Genomic DNA, 16,368 nt, shown 5'->3' with positions numbered 1-16,368 from the left:
GAATATATGTGTCATGGTTTGGGTTTCTTTCTATTGGTTTTTGCTTTCCGTATTGTTTCAATCATGTTTGAGTTCTGTTTCCTGTTTTATTTTGAAAGGTTTCCTGTTTTGTCATGTTCTTGAGTTGTACTTCCTTGGTCCCAATCTGTTCTGATCATGTTCACCTGTGTCAGTCCTGTCTGTTTATAAGTCTTGTCTCTGCCTTCCGCTTGTGCCGGTCCATTAATGTCTCTCATGTAACGTCTCTAATGTCTCTAATGTCTCTTCCCTGGCTGTCATGTCCATGTCTGTCTTCTGCCTTCTGCCATGTTTTCAAGTTTTGCCCACAGTGAGTTTGGTTTTGTTATCCTGCTCTGCAGCGCTTTTTTAAAATAAACCCCTTGCCCTGGACCCGTGTGCCTCCGTCCCTGCATTTTGGGTCCTTCACGCTCACCTGCCCCTCCCAACCTGACAATATGAGATTTCCATGTTAATCTGTCGTCCAACACAACCCCTAAAAATTTAATTTCAGTCACCTGTTCTATGTTTCTGTTGTCAATGGACAAAGTCACTTCTGTTTTTTCTTTATTACCAAAAACCACAAACTTTGTTTTTGTAAGATCCAAAGATAGTTTATTGTAGTTTATTGTAGTCAGAGTTTGGTGGTTGGAACTGGTGGTTGAGGACCCAAAATGCAGGAGGCCAGGATTGGTGACACAAAATAAAACATTTAATAACCAAACTGAAACATGACAAAACTATGGGGAAAAACCAAACTGTGACACAAGAGAGCAGATGACCTGACAAGAATGAACAGAAACCAAGACACTTAGGCTGCATTTCCACTGCAGGTCTTGATGCCCATATCCGATTTTCTGACTATATCCAATTTTTTTGACGACCCGCTTACATCATCTTTTAAAAATGACCCGTGTCCAATTTTTGCATTTACAGTATACAATGCAGAAACTATCAAACGTAGACGTTTTGAGGACTACGTAGCAGCATTTCCGCCTTCCGCAGACCTCCTTCGGACTTTTGTGTGACTGCGGTTGTCATGGAGGCAACACAGCGACGGAAGGAGGCGTTGCCTTGGGCGCTTCAGCTCAGGATGAGCAGGAGGGGTGATATGCTGGAGAGGAAAAAGGGGGGCTGCTCGGCCGGCTCATGTGCTCTCTCTGAGTTTTGAATGAGGAAGTGTTTGCAGACGTTGTGCTGTAATAACAGTTTGATCCAAGTGTTGAACCTTTCCTGCGCGATGACTTCTCCTTTCCGACCGTGGTCAGAAACACACGGGAGATTTTCTCCGGGGCCGAAGGCGGATTCTCCTACGGGGTTCACTTTCCAGTTTGGAACCCTCAGCCTCCAGCGGGTTAAAAAAGACTCCAAAATTAGTCCTTTTGGGGGAGACACCTTCTTTTTATTACGGTTCCCCGTCACACTCTCCTGCTCTCCTCTCCTCTCCTTACACACACACACACACACGCACACACACACACACACATAAAGCACGCGCGGTCCCCATCATACACGCCCCCACTCCGCAACACAAGCAAAGAAATAAACGGTTTCTAGCCTGGTCCAGAGCAACGGTGTCCCGCTTCATTAAATAACAGCGGTTTCCGACTACGGCTGAGGCTGAAAGGTAACACGCTGACAGCAAAATCAGCACAAAAGCACCTTAATAAGTCATGTGATCTCAGTTGGTGGTGTCCTGAGTTGACGTCACTGACGTACGACTCGCATTTACTGGAGAATATCCGATTTGTCTGCTTACATGGCACACGCTAATGCACGTATTCGATTCATATCCGATTTATTTCCACATATGAATGAGGCCTGTATCTGATCTGAGAAAATCAGAATCCATGCGCCTTTGTCCTGCTTACACGTTCACCGGTCATATCCGATCTGTGCCACATGAGAGGAAAAAATCGGAATCGGGTCACTTGAACCCTGCAGTGGAAATGCGGCCTAACATAGGCTGAGGGTAATAAACTGTACTGAAGACAGCTGTGGATCAGGAACCTGAAGGTGGAGTGACTGCACCATCATATGCATTTACATCATCAGTATACATTCCATTCCAGTCTTGATTCATGAGATCGTTTCGGAAAGCGTTTACAGTTTCAGCATTCCTTATTCTTTTAGATATTGGGTGGATTTCAGTTGACTTTTTTTGGCAATTTAAAGTCAAATATAGCAAATATAGGCAAGTGATTGCTTATGTCATTAATCACTTAGACCAGCTCAGTGGCCTTGTGGTAGAGCGTCCGCCCTGTAACTGGAAGGTTGTGCGTTCAAACGCAGGCTGAGTCATACCAAAGACTTTCAAAAAAGGACACAGTGTCACTCTGCTTGACACTCAGTATTAAGGGGCTGGATTGGGGGGTTATGTCACCAAATGTTTCCAGAGCACGTGTCTGTAGCTCACCGCTCCACAGCACAAATTTCACACACCTAGGTGTGGGACTTTAACTTTACTTACCCAAAATCTCTTTGACTTTCCAAAATATGGGGAATAATCTTGTCTGTTTTGTTGAAAGCTGAAGAATATTCATTTGAGGAAGGAAAAAATGGGTTCAGTCTGAACATATTTGATTTCACTGAGTTATGTTAAACTGTTTTCAAGCTCTCATTGGAAATTGTTTTGTGTAAAATAAAAGGCTCCTCTGTTTTAATAACCACATTTCCATTTACCAACAATGCAAAGAAATGCGTGTTTGTTTGGATCTTTAGTTATTGCTGCAAATCTTCATTTTTTATGTTATTCCTTTTACCTGACAGAGCCTTCATTGAAGTCAGAGATCCACAGCAGTCTTCCACTCCCTCCTCAGATGCCCCTCCCAGAGATCCCCCATCCTTGGCTGGTAAGAGTTTTCCCTCATCAGACGTGTGACAAATCAGAGGCAGGGCTTTAGTTTTGGCCCGCAGCAGCATAACTGATGCAAGGACCGGACTATTTTCGCAGTTGGAAAGATTTCTGTGTCTTTAAGGGAAAAATGGACCCCACCCACATGCACAAAAATTCACCAAAATTTGCACACACCTAGGACCCGTAGAAAATGAATTTTCGCTATGGTAAACAACACCCCACCCATGACGATGACATCACAATGAGTGATAATGTAAAAAAAGTGAATGGGCCGAAAAACGCGCATGGAGTAAAAGAAAAACAGTCAAAAATCAGTAACGAAACCAAAACACACGTGTCGGGGACATCCCAAGGAAGTTTTGAAGTCATTGTGGGATGGCCACCTACGGCTTGGGTCGAACTCTGATTTATGGCGATTTTCGTGTTTTTCGACAATATGGGAAAACGACACTTTTGTTTAAGTGGTTTTCACGGAATTGCACAAAAATATTTCCAGCTCAATTCTACAAACACTACATTAGTGGGTTGTCGGGCATCCATGGCAAGCTGCTGTGGAAAAAAAGGTTGGAATTAGAAGTAGTAGAAATTTGAACGGCATGCGCATGGGGAATTTGCAAGTGTTGCGATCTTAGCTAGCTGACGCATTTTTTATTGGAGTGTCGTAAAAATGAATATGCCATTCCCTGGCGCACGCTGAACAAAACGATGTAACATATGAAAAGATCGCTTCAGGTATGTGGGCGTGGTAAACAAAAAACGGTTCCAAAAAATGTGCTGACTCAGCTAAAATAAAAAAAATTCGGTAAAAATGTTACAATTAGAAGTTATAGATTTTTAATCTTTCAGGGAGGTGAGTGGATGGAGTAGTCGCATCTAGAGCACGCTCCGGCCGACCTCTTACTTTTCATACCTTTTCAGCCCTCATACACCTTTTTTTTGATTTTTGATTTCATGTTTTACTTCGAAGCCCATCGAGACGACTGTTGTTGTGATTTTGGGCTATACAAATAAAATTGCAAAATTGCAACCCTGTCTACGTTTTTCCTATTATCACTTCCTAATATCACCGGATCTGACAAAAGGAACTAAAATGCCGCCTAAAGGACAGAAAGCTATTGATAAAGAGGATGCTAGTGTTAGCCCTAGCCTGACACTTCATGCCATTAAAGCGCTACTTGAAGAACACTGTGAAAAGCTTTCCGCAGAGTTCAAGTCGTCCTTTGATGCAATCGACTCCAAACTAGACCAAAATAAACTCCTCCTGGACGATCATGACCAGCGCATCTCTTCACTTGAGCTTGCCACTGATGATCTAAGCCAGCGTGTCATGGATCTGGAGAACACCTGCTCTTCTCTCCGGGAAGAGAACGCTTAGCTAAAGGCTAAGGCTACCGATTTGGAGAATCGTAGCCGCCGTCAAAACGTGCGCATTCTTGGATTGTCAGAAGCTACCAAAAGTGGTAATCCGACCGCGTTTTTCTCCCAACTACTGCAAAATTTATACGGGAAGGAAACCCTGCCATCGCTTCCTGAAATTGACAGAGCCCACCGATCGCTAGCTCCCAAGCCGACTACTGGAAAGCCGCCCCGTCCCGTCATCCTCCGCCTGCACCGCTTCCAGACGAAAGAGCTGCTCATCAGAGAAGCACGGCGCAGGGGAAGGTTTTTCTACTAAGGCCAGCACATTCGTATTGTGGAGGATTACAGCGCTGAAGTGGCGAGCCAACGAGCACGGTACAGAGATCTGATGGCTGGACTGTATAAACGGGGTTTGAAGCCGGCTTTATTGTACCCAGCCCGCCTCCACATAACAACACCCAATGGAGTCAGAAAGTGGATAACACCGTTCAAGAAGCACAGAAATATATCGATGAGCATCCTGAACTATATGGTCACGTTTGAAGGATGTGTTGACATAAACCGGGTCAGGATCATTTCTCCAACACTGACTGCCGCTTCTTCAGCCTTCAGCGCCATTCTGGGTGATATTTCTCTTTTTTTTCTTCCTCTCTCTTTGAGGTGCTGTCTTTTTTTACTTTCTTTGGGCTGGAGCATTGGCTTTTGATGCTTTGTAGTTGTTTTTCTTTTTGGGAACTTGAAGAGGACTTTTGAGATGTTTATTTTACAGAGCTTGCTGCTGTTTGGTTTAGTAGCTGTCTTATTGGGGGGGGGGGGTGGGGAGGGGGGGTTTGTCACTGTCAATAATGCTACTGAAAAAAGTGCTGATTACATTGTTCTGTTGCTCCAACTGCTGGGTCTTTGTGACTTATTTATTTATTTATTTTTCTTTCCACCACATCTTTCTAATTATGCAGTATGACTAATCACATTAATTTTACAAGCTGGAATGTTAAGGGTTTAAACCATCCTGTCAAGAGAAAAAAGGTTTTCTCCCATCTTAAACGCTTTATAACGAAAATTGCTTTTTTACAAGAAACCCATATTCGTAGCACAGATTCCAATCGGCTGCTGTCATGTTGGTTCGGTCAACGATTTCATTCCTCCTTTGAGGGGAAGGCACGAGGGGTCTCAATCCTGATCAGTCATGATGTCCCATTTGAATCCCAAAATGTGATATCAGATAAATTTGGACGGTATGTGATTGTTTCTGGCAGATTACACAAAACACTGGTTGTTTTAGTCAATGTTTATGCTCCAAACGAGGACGATGCAGAATTTTTTAAAAGAACATTTTTATACCGCCTGATTTAAATACATACCACCTTATTTTGGGCGGGGACCTTAATTGTTGGCTAGACCCTAGTATGGATCGTTCTTCTAGTAACCCCAGCGGGGCTACTAGATCGGCCAGTCTGGTTTGTGACTTTCTTGCTGACTTTGGTATTAAGGATCCTCTTCTTCCACTTTCGGCTTCTCCCATCAGGGGTCGCCACAGCGAACAATTCGCATGGTAAATTTGGCAATGTTTTACGCCGGATGCCCTTCCTGACGCAACCTTCTCAAACCGGGCTTGGAACCGGCAGAGGTAGAGAAGGGAACAGGGAGCAGCCTGGAGTCGAACCCTGGTTTCATGGATGGAAGGCGCCGCAAACCAGCACGAGCTAAACTGGCTCCCCAGACCCTGGTATTAAGGATATTTGGCGTTTTTTACATTCTACAGACAGGGAATATTCATTCTTTTCACAAGTTCATCACACATACTCTAGAATTGACTATTTCCTCGTTGATAACTTACTTCTCCACTTTATTTCTTCATGTGAATAAAAAACAATTGTAATTTCTGACCACGCCCCCCTTACACTATCTATGTCTTTCCCTGGTATTATCTCTGGAAGCAGGCAGTGGCGATTTAATTCTGTTCTTCTATCGGACACTAATTTTACTAAGTTTATTGAAAAGGAAATTACTTTTTTTATTGACACTAATGTTGATCCACAGATATCATATCTTACTCTGTGGGATGCCCTCAAAGCTTACCTACAGTGACAGATTATTTTGTATACTGCTCGCATGAAGCGCAAAACAAATAGAGAAAGAAATGAGCTCATTCACCAAATTGGACTAATCGATAGTCAATATGCCCAAAACAAGTGTCCAGCACTGTACAAGAAACGAGTTGTACTCAAATCCAGATTTGACTTGCTAACTACTCACTATACTGAGCGTCTGCTTCTAAAAAACAGGACCATGTTCTATAGCTATGGAGATAAGTCTGACAAATTACTAGCCAACCAACTCAAAGGCTTTAAAGCAAAACAGGCTATCTCAAAAATACAAGTAGGTGCTGGCCAAACTACAAGTGACCTTTCAGAAATTAATGTGACGTTTAAAGAATTCTACACTAAACTGTACACCTCAGAGTCCCATGGGGATGCCAGTGACATTCATAACTTTTTCAGCAATCTTGATATTCCTGCTATTTCAGAGGACTCACGGAAAAAATTGGAAGAGCCCATATTGGAGGCAGAAATAGTTGCGGCCATCAAGTCAATGCAGTCAAACAAGTGTCCTGGTCCAGATGGCTTCCCTACAGAATTTTTTGAAAGGTTTTCCAGGTTACTCTCACCGATACTCTGTTCAGTCTTTTTAGAATCTTGCAAATTGGATCGATTACCCCAGTCCTTTACTGAGGCCTGCATTACACTTATTGCAAAGAAAGACAAGGATCCTACAGATCGCACATCATATAGACCCATCTCACTTTTGAATACGGACGCTGAGATCTTAGCAAAAGTCCTAGCTCATAGATTGAAGAGCGTCCTCCCTACCATTATTTCCAAGGATCAGACTGGCTTCATCAAAGGAAGACAGGCATATTATAATATTAGACATTTATTCTGCCCCTGAAGACGTACCTGAATGTGTGATTACTATTGATGTAGAAAAGGCATTCGATCGGGTCGAGTGGCCTTATCTGCTTGCTGTACTGGAAAAATTTGGTTTTGGGCCTGCCTTTAATCTATGGATCAAGTTACTTTATTCTGAGCCCACTGCAAGGATTCGCACTAACTCCCAAATATCAATCCCTTTCAACCTGTACCGTGGGACCAGACAGGGCTGCCCTTTGAGCCCTATACTCTTCAACTTAGCGATAGAACCTCTTGCTATAGCACTTCGCAGTTGTAAAGACCTATCCGGTATCAAGAGAAGAGGTGTGGAGCACAGTCTCCTTATATGCAGATGACCTGTTGCTCTATGTCTCCAATCCAGCTCAGTCCCTTCCCTCTGCCCTGGCATTGCTCGGTCATTTTGGCAGTTTTTCAGGCTATAAGGTGAATATTAGTAAGAGTGAGCTCTTTCCAGTTAACGAAGCAGCACGGAACCTAAACTTTAATGGTTTCACTCTTAAAGTCTAGCGCAGTAGATTTACCTACCTTGGAGTCACAGTTACCCAAAAATACAAAGATTTATTCAAAGAAAATTTTGCAATTTATTTAAACCAAATCAAACTGATAGTCCGGCAGTGGTCTTCCCTATCAATGTCCTTAGTTGGATGAGTGAACTCTGTTAAAATGGTTATACTGCCTAAACTTCTGTATCTTTTCCAAACTCTTCCAATATGCATTACTGGCTCTTTTTTTCAGCAACTAGATTCTCTTATATCTTCCTATATATGGCAGGGTAAACGACCTCGTCTAAATAAAATCTACCTCCAAAAAACTAAAATAGAAGGGGGGCTTGCCCTGCTGAATTTTCGCTTCTATTACTGGGCATCCAATATAAGAAATATTGTGAATTGGTCTTTCTACCTTGACCACTCGGATTGTCCTAACTGGATAGCGCTCGAGCTCTGCCAAGACAACAATCTCTCGCCTCTGACCTTTGTTGGCTCTGGTTTGCCTTTACGTTTTATTGCATCTCTTAACAACCCTGTAGTTAAACACACACTGAAGATATGGTCTCAATTTAAAAAAAACAGTTTGGCCTGCACAGTTTCTACATTTGGAGTCCTCTTGCCATGAATCACCTTTTTAAGCCATCTACTATGGATTCAGGTTTCCTGCGATGGCATCACAGCGGTATCACTCGCTTTAAAGATCTACTTACAGAGGATACTTTTGCCTCATTTGCTCAACTGAAAAAGAAATTTGATCTTTTAAACTCAGATTTCTTTCGTTACCTTCAAGTACGTAATTTCTTTGTTTCACAACTACCACAATTCTCAACTACCACAGAAACAGAAATAACTGACAAGATTTTTTCACTAGATCCATCCAGGAGGGGTCTTATTTCTAAACTATATAACACTATGTTGAACCTTAAATATTCCTCTGTGGATAAATTTAAGATGTCTGGGTAAAAAGATATGGGCCTCCCTATATCAGATGATACTTGGGTTTCTGCTCTTAAACTGGTAAACTCATCTTCATTTTGTGCTCGACACCAACTAATTCAGTTCAAGGTGGTACATCGGGTCCATATTTCCATGGTAAAGCTGGCCTCTATGTACCCCACAGTTAGTCCACTATGCACAAGATGTAATCTTACAGATGCCTATCTGTATCATATGTTCTTTTCATGCCCACATTTGAATGTATATTGGAGGACAATTTTTGACACAATGTCTCGTGTATTTAACACTGATTTCAAACCAAATCCATTAACAGCCATTTTTGGGGTTGTGGAGGACCAAGCTGTTTCAGGTACTGCCAAAAAACAGGGTATAGCCTTTGCATCACTCCTGGCACGACGTGCTTTACTGCTTAAATGGAAAGATACCTCTCCCCCGTCTTATTCACAGTGGCTACAGGATATCATGTCCTGTTTAAAACTGGAGAAAATTAGATGTTCACTCCAAAAGTCTCTTGACATATTTGAAGAATTATGGGGTCCCTTTTTGAGAACATTTCCAGCTCTTTAGTCATATAAGCCTATAGCAGCTTAGCTGCACGTGGTAGCATATAGTACAGGTCGTGCGTGATGGAGTGATGGCTTGACGGTGGCAGTGACAGGGAATGGTATGGGGTATTTTGTTAATTTTATTTATTATTCTTACGTATTATTATGTTTTTATTTTTTTGTTGTTTCTTTTTGTTTCCTTTCCTTAGTTTTATTATAAACACTTCTTTTAGTAATTTGTCTTTCAGACTTACAGAACTCTGTAATTGTGTTTGTATAATGTAAAACTCAATAAAAATACCTTGGGTTAAAAAAAAAAAGAAGTTATAGATTTTGAACGGCGTGCATGCATATATGTGACAGCTCGGTATTATAAAAGATGATCTACTTAACGTGCTCTTATTATTGTGATGGTTATTATGAAGCGCCTGTTCGCTCATCATTTTAATTTTAATCCGTGTGGTCAGTGCTTTTTTGTGCCGGAACGGAGCTGGAAGAAGCCAGGGTTAGAGGAAGGCTAACATGTGCTAACAACATTCAGCCTTGGATGAACATGAAATCCATGCTGGAAATGCTGCAATCTGCATCTTTGCTGCACGTAAATATGTGGGAATAACATCAGCCTTTATTTAGTCGGGACACGACTGGAAACACGAATCCACGTGATTGTTTGAACGATTTCTAAGGACGGAGCCACATTTCTGATTTGAAAAGCTCACACACTGCCCCAAAGCCGCTGAGTGAGCTGACGGTCCAAGCTCTGCCCGGACACACACTTTTACCGGGAGACCCGGTTCTCCTGAGTTCGGCAGCTCGTTTACCTAGAACTGCAGGACGGATCACAATCGGATGTCTCCCACACATAGCGCACACGTAACAAAGCATCCCCCCTTCCCCTCAAACGTTCCCCTCTGCTCAGAGACATGGTTCGCTCCTTCCACCGGCAGCCAAGCCCGGACCAGAGCCGTCTGCGCGTCGCACCGGGCGTCCGCGTAGCAGCCGGTCAGTCCTGTTTGAGCTCCAAAGCTTCTTCTGGAGCAAAACATCCTTCATTGGATGATGTTAAACCAGAGCGAGCAGTAGGGACACATGATCGGAATGAACCGTTTACATGAACAACGACCGGATCAACAATAGGCATAACCACCTATCTCAATCGGAAAGAAATTTTGATCCGAACGAGACTGATCGGGGCAGACTATTCCGAACGCCGTTTACATGACGCATTTTTCTTCCTACTGACATCAATCTCAGACACCTGTGATAGCTAGTTTGTCAAGTGAGCTAAGGGGAAAACTACTTAAGAAGGACGTTCCACATTATTAAGCAGACCAAGATCCTCAAGGAATATATGCTGAAAAGCCTGAAATAGTGAAATGCCAAGGCATGAAAACCTTGGATATTTCAGGAAAACTTACACGTGATTATCGTACTATTAAGAGATTTTTTGAGGATTCCGGAACTACCCGGTTTGGTGCAGATGAAGGCAAAATAAGGAAGGTTTCTGTCAGATAAACACATCAGATTAAGAGAGCAGCTGCGTAAACCACGTAAACCTTCTATTCAAAACAACACTCACAAGCAGAAACTTTAACAGGTTTGATTCCAGCTCCCCCTCCCCCAGCTGCCCCCCTACTCCTCTTCTGGGTGATCAACGGTCTTCCTCCCACCTTCTAGGGCCATTAACACCTCAGCTCCCCCCACCTCCCTCCCTCAGCTGCCCTGCATGGCATCCAAACCAGTTCTTAAACAGGTCTGACACCAGCTCCCCCTCCCTCATCAGTCCACCCAGTTATCCACTGAACGACCACTGGACTCCTTCCACTCACCTTCCAGGGCAATCATCAGCACCTCTGAAATCCCCTCCCCCCTCACCACAGCTGACATCTTTCACAGACCCTACCCCCACCTCCCAAAATGGACTGCTCATCACATCCACTCAGGCCAGGAGAGAGCTGGAGAGGCTCAACCAGCGAAAGGCTGCTGGACCTGATGGCATCAGTCCCCGGATATTCAAGAACTGTTCCAGCCAGCTATGTGGTGTACTTCAGCACCTGTACAACCTGAGCCTATATCTTCAGAGGATCCCAGTGCTGTGGAAGACTTCCTGCCTCATCCCGGTGCCAAAGAAAAACCATCCTGAGGCCCCTAGTGACTACAGGCCTATAGCACTGACCTCCCATGTTATGAAGGTCATGGAGCGGCTGGTGCTGTCACATCTCAGACCCCTGTTGAGCCCCTTCCAAGACCCTTTGCAGTTTGCATACCAACCCAAGGCTGGAGTGGAGGATGCACTGATATACCTGCTGCAGAGGGCATACTCCTCCCTGGAAAAGCCAAACACCACAGTGAGGATAATGTTCTTTGACTTCTCTTCAGCCTTCAACACCATCCAGCCGAGAATGATGAGGGAGAAGTTAGGGAAGATGCAGGTGGATGCCCCCCTCGTCTCGTGGAATGAGGACTACCTGACAGGTCGACCTCAGTTTGTGAGACTGCAGAGCTGTGTGTCTGACACCCTGATAAGCAACACAGGAGCCCCTCAGGGAACCGTGCTGTCCCCCTTCCTATTCACCACATACACAGCTGACCTCCAGTACCACTCTGAGCTTTGTCACCTCCAGAAGTACTCTGATGACACAGCTGTAGTCGGGTGTGTGAAAGATGGACGGGAAGAGGAGTACAGGAGCCTCGTGGAGCGTTTCGTCAGGTGGTCTGGGGAAAATTACCTGCAGCTAAACGTGGCCAAGACTAAAGAGATGGCGATTGACTTTAGCAGGAGAAAGTCTCCGCCCTCCCCAGTCTGTATCGGTGGGACGGATGTGGAAATTGTCTCGTCCTACAAGTTCCTGGGAGTACATCTAGACGATAAACTGGACTGGTCCACAAACACTAAGGCGGTCTACAAGAAGGGCACGAGCAGACTTTACTTCCTGAGGAGACTCAGGTCCTTCAATGTTTGCAGCAGGATGCTCCACATGTTCTACCAGTCTGTCATGGCGAGCACCATCTTCTTTGCTGCAGTGTGCTGGGGTGCTGGCATCAAAGCAAAGGAGGCCAACAGACTGAACAAACTTATTAGAAAAGCAGGGTCTGTTATTGGCTTCAAGATTGCCAATCTGGAAGAAGTAGTGGGGGACAGACTACTGGCTGAACTGGGAACCATCATGGACAATCCCTCTGTTGCACACTTGAAAGGATGACCTGGACAAATGTGGATTTTTTTAGAGTTAGCCTTTAGTGAGCAGCTGGAACACAAACAGCACACAGTCAATTTCTGTCTCGTGTCTCGTTAAACAGGCTCAGTAGATGCTGCTCTGCTGGCCTGCTCCCTAAAGGTCATCTTCCCCTTGTGGTGAGACAGAAGAATCGCTGTACCAGTAATCTGAGTGCTGTTCAATAAACATGAGCATCACTGATTTTATAAAAAAAGACAACTTACAGGAAAATATGGGGAAAAATATGGGGGGTATGTGACAAATTTGGAAACATTTATTCCTTACCCTTACACTCTCCCCTCAAAAATTAAATGGCGTCCCTGCCATACGGCAAAATCTGACCCTATGTGGCAATTGTTATTGCATTCGGACAGGGTACAACTGTGTAGGAGTTAGAGTTCAACAACCGTTTGTAAGAATACGTCACTGCTCCCACAGTATTTCACACGACAGGTATCTCCCCCTTTCTGCCATATGCTTGCAGATGGTGTCATTGTGCAGGATGACAGTCCACTGCTACGTCCATCAATCGCAGGGGTATCTGTATTCCCTCTGAGTAAGGCACTTTAACATAGTTTATACCTCCTAGTTCACATATGATACAGTAACCTTAACATAACCATTTAATCATCCCCACTGTAAAAATAAGGCATACTGTCTATTTTGTGTATATAAAAAACACTTAAACATTACAAAAGAAAAAGATTTGTTGTCTTACTGGAAATGAACATCGGAACCAAAATAATTCTAACTTAGCTGTCACATTAATCTTAACTCTTTACCAGAACATTTCAGTCAGATGCCATAACAGGCTGTCCTAACTGATGGTAAGTAAACCTTAACTTTGGCTTTTTCATTCTGAAAGGATACTTTCTCTCCTCAGCACATGACGGTTGGACCTCTTCTTGATCACTGCTTTCCGTTTCAGGCTGACTGAGACTGGCACCTTGAGAACATTCGTCTTCTTGTATCTCAACGTCCTCATGAAGCTCGCCCTCCTCATTTTGTGGCTCATTCTCATCTTGATGTTCAGCTGCAGTGCTTCCTTGATCAGTTGGAGGTTCCACTTCACACTGACGCTTCTGATGATCTGTTGGCCATCCCGTGATTCCTGTCCAGTCATCATCATCCCCTGAACTGTCGTCTTGCTCTGTTTGTGGAGATCGTCCTTTGTTGACTCTGGGTTTCTTATTGTTTTGGTATCCTTGTAAGGTTTCTTCATCCACCGGCAAGAAGTTGCATGGCAAGAGAAGGTTTCTGTGGACCACACAGACTCTACCTCTTCCATTTTCAGCTTTGATCTCATAAACTGGACTGTCCTGATGTCGTCTTTGTGTCACTACATACACAGTGTCTTCCCAGAAAGATCTCAGTTTCCCTGGTCCTCCTTTTTAAATGAGATTTCTGACCAGCACTCTACATCCTGGCTCCAGCTCAGCACCATGAACCTTCTTGTCATAGAGTAGCTTTCCTCGTCTTCCCTCTTTGTGTGCTGTCTCTGACGCCAGCCTGTAAGCATCACTCATGCGAGCTCGCCACTTCTCAGCATATTCTCTGTGTGAACGGCTTTGATCTTTCACTGTGAGGTCAAACATCAGGTCAATTGGAAGTCTGGCGTTCCTTCCGAACAAGAAGTAAGGTGCATATCCGGTTGCTTCATTGCGTGTGCAATTGTAAGCGTGGACAACTTTTGCCAGGGATGCTTTCCAACCAGCTTTATCAGTCTCGGGAAGGTTTCGAAGCATGGCCAGCAGCGTTCGATTAAAGCGCTCCACCTGACCGTTCCCCTGAGGATGGTATGGCGTAGTTCTCGATCCTTTGACTCCACTGTGTTGTTGTAATTTTTCAAACAGCTTATTTTCGAACTCCCTGCCCTGGTTATGATGAAGGCGGGTGGGAAAACCCAATCTTAAGACAAAATCTCCAAATATTTTTTCTGCCGCTGTTTTGGCACTCTTGTTTCTGCAGGGGTAAGCCTGAGCGAACCGCGTAAAGTGGTCCATCACAACCAGGATGTATTCGTATCCCCCCTTACATTTCTCTAAATGTAAGAAATCAACAGAAACCAGTTCAAATGGGTAGGTGGTGGTAGTGTTGATGAGGGGCGCTCTGGTTGGCTTATTGGGGCGCCTGTTTTTCAGACAGCTGCATCCCTGAGTTACATAGTACTCAATGTCCTTCTGCATGTGAGGCCAGTAAAAACGGTCTCGGATGAGGGTCAGAACTCTCTCGACACCTAAATGGCCCATGTCCTCATGCAATTCTTTGTAAATAAGCTTGTGAAATTTCTTAGGGAGTAGTAGCTGTGAGCGGTTGGATGTTTTCCTATACAGTAGACCCTCTTTGTCCACATACAGCTTCTGCTTTTGTCATGTAAGAGCACCTATTCCTTTGTTGTGAGCATGGGTTCCACCTTTTGGCCACTCATTGGTTGTGACAAACTTGAGCACCTCACCAATTACAGGATCCTCCTGCTGTGCCAGTCTAAGGTCTGCTTTAGGAATCTCCTCCACTGACATCCAGGCCTCCTTCTGAATCTCTGTTATTGCTGTTGAGATGGTCAGAGGGCACAACCAAGGCTCACCTTCTGCCAGCTGGACAGCCAAAGGTTCAGTCACGCTGTTCATTACCTCCGGTGTCACAGTCTCGGTGCAGTTTTGGATGAAATGGTCTATGTCTAGAGGCATGCGTGACAGACCATCGGCATCCCTGTTGGCTCTCCCTGGTCGATACTTAATAGTGAACTGAAAATCAGCTAGTTCAGCCACCCATCTGTGTGTGGTGGCATTTAGCTTGGCTGTTGTGAGTACATATGTGAGTGGATTATTGTCAGTGTAGACAACAAATGGTGGCGAGTAATAGAGGTAATCTCTGAACCTCTCACATATGGCCCATTTCATGGCAAGGAACTCCAACTTTCCTGAATGGAGGTGATAGTTCTTTTCTGGAACAGTTAAAGTCCTTGACCCATAAGCAATAACCACTAGCTTCCCACTCTGCCTTTGGTAGAGGACAGCTCCAAGTCCTTCCTGTGATGCATCACAGTGTAGGATAAACTGCTGCTCAAAATCAGTGTAACCCAGAACTGGAGGCTGAGTGAGACAGTCAACTAACTGACAAAGTACCTGTTGATGTGCAGCTGACCACACAACTGGGTGAGATGATGGTAACCGGCCTCCTTTGTTTTTTGTCTTTTTGTCAAGCTTTTTCCTTCCATCTTTTACCTTTGAAGCCTTCTCACTGGACAGCAGATCATACAGGGGCTTGGCAATCCGTGAGAAATTAGGAATGTAGGTGCGGTAGTAGGAGATGAATCCCAACAACTTCTTCAGTTCCCCGATGGTGGACGGGTTCCTCTGGTTTAAAGCTTGAACCGGTGCGATGTCAGCAGGGTCCATGGTGTACCCATCAAGAGTTACCAGCCTTCCTAAGAACCTCACCTGCTTTTTAAATAGCTCACATTTTTTTGGTGTTAACTTGACTCCATGGTTCTCATAGCGCTGAAGAACCTTTCTCAGATCACTAAGGTGGGCTTCAAAAGTTTTAGAGTGCACAAGATTATCATCCAAATATGGTAGACAAAGCACATCTCTCAGTCCCACAAGACACTCTTCCATTGACCTCTGGAACTTTGCCGGCGCTGATGTTAAACCAAAAGGGATTCTTACCCACTCATAAAGCCCCCATGGTGTGATGAACGCGGTGAGAGGGCGACTGGACTCCTCCAGAAAGTCCTGATGGTACGCTTTCCCTTGGTCAAGGACGGAGAACCAGGAACTTCCTTTCAGGGTGTTCAGCATATCTTTTATGCGGGGAATCGGGTGGCGATGAGGTATGGATTTCATGTTTAGTTACCTGTAATCACAGCACAAACGAAAACTACCATCCTTTTTCTGCACACATACTATAGGGCTGGAGTAGGGAGATTTTGATTTTTTTATCCACCCTCGATTCAACAAATCTTCCAGGTACTCTTTAACCTCTTTGTGAAGTGGT

The 16,368-nt window shown here is 44.3% G+C and overlaps 2 protein-coding genes across 8 annotated transcripts in view; one reads left to right on the top strand and one right to left on the bottom strand.

Moving 5' to 3' along the window:
• The window catches only part of LOC144987262 (uncharacterized), a 211,522-nt gene that overhangs the window by 146,899 nt on the left and 48,255 nt on the right, over positions 1-16,368 (bottom strand). The gene's annotated exons all lie outside the window — the stretch shown is intronic.
• Positions 1-16,368, top strand: part of afap1 (actin filament associated protein 1) — a 122,554-nt gene that overhangs the window by 62,909 nt on the left and 43,277 nt on the right. For all 6 annotated transcript variants that reach the window (XM_011473453.4, XM_078936481.1, XM_011473454.4 and 3 more), the window contains one exon: positions 2,767-2,849. In XM_011473453.4, the coding sequence (XP_011471755.1) occupies positions 2,767-2,849 (83 nt within the window). The remainder of the gene's footprint in view (positions 1-2,766; positions 2,850-16,368) is intronic.

This window comes from Oryzias latipes, chromosome 18, assembly GCF_053564925.1.
Source record: "Oryzias latipes strain Hd-rR chromosome 18, Olatipes_Hd-rR_3.1".
Classification (NCBI taxonomy): domain Eukaryota; kingdom Metazoa; phylum Chordata; class Actinopteri; order Beloniformes; family Adrianichthyidae; genus Oryzias; species Oryzias latipes.
The sequence above is the reverse complement of the archived record's forward strand: the minus strand, read 5'-3'. Positions and strand labels throughout refer to the sequence as shown.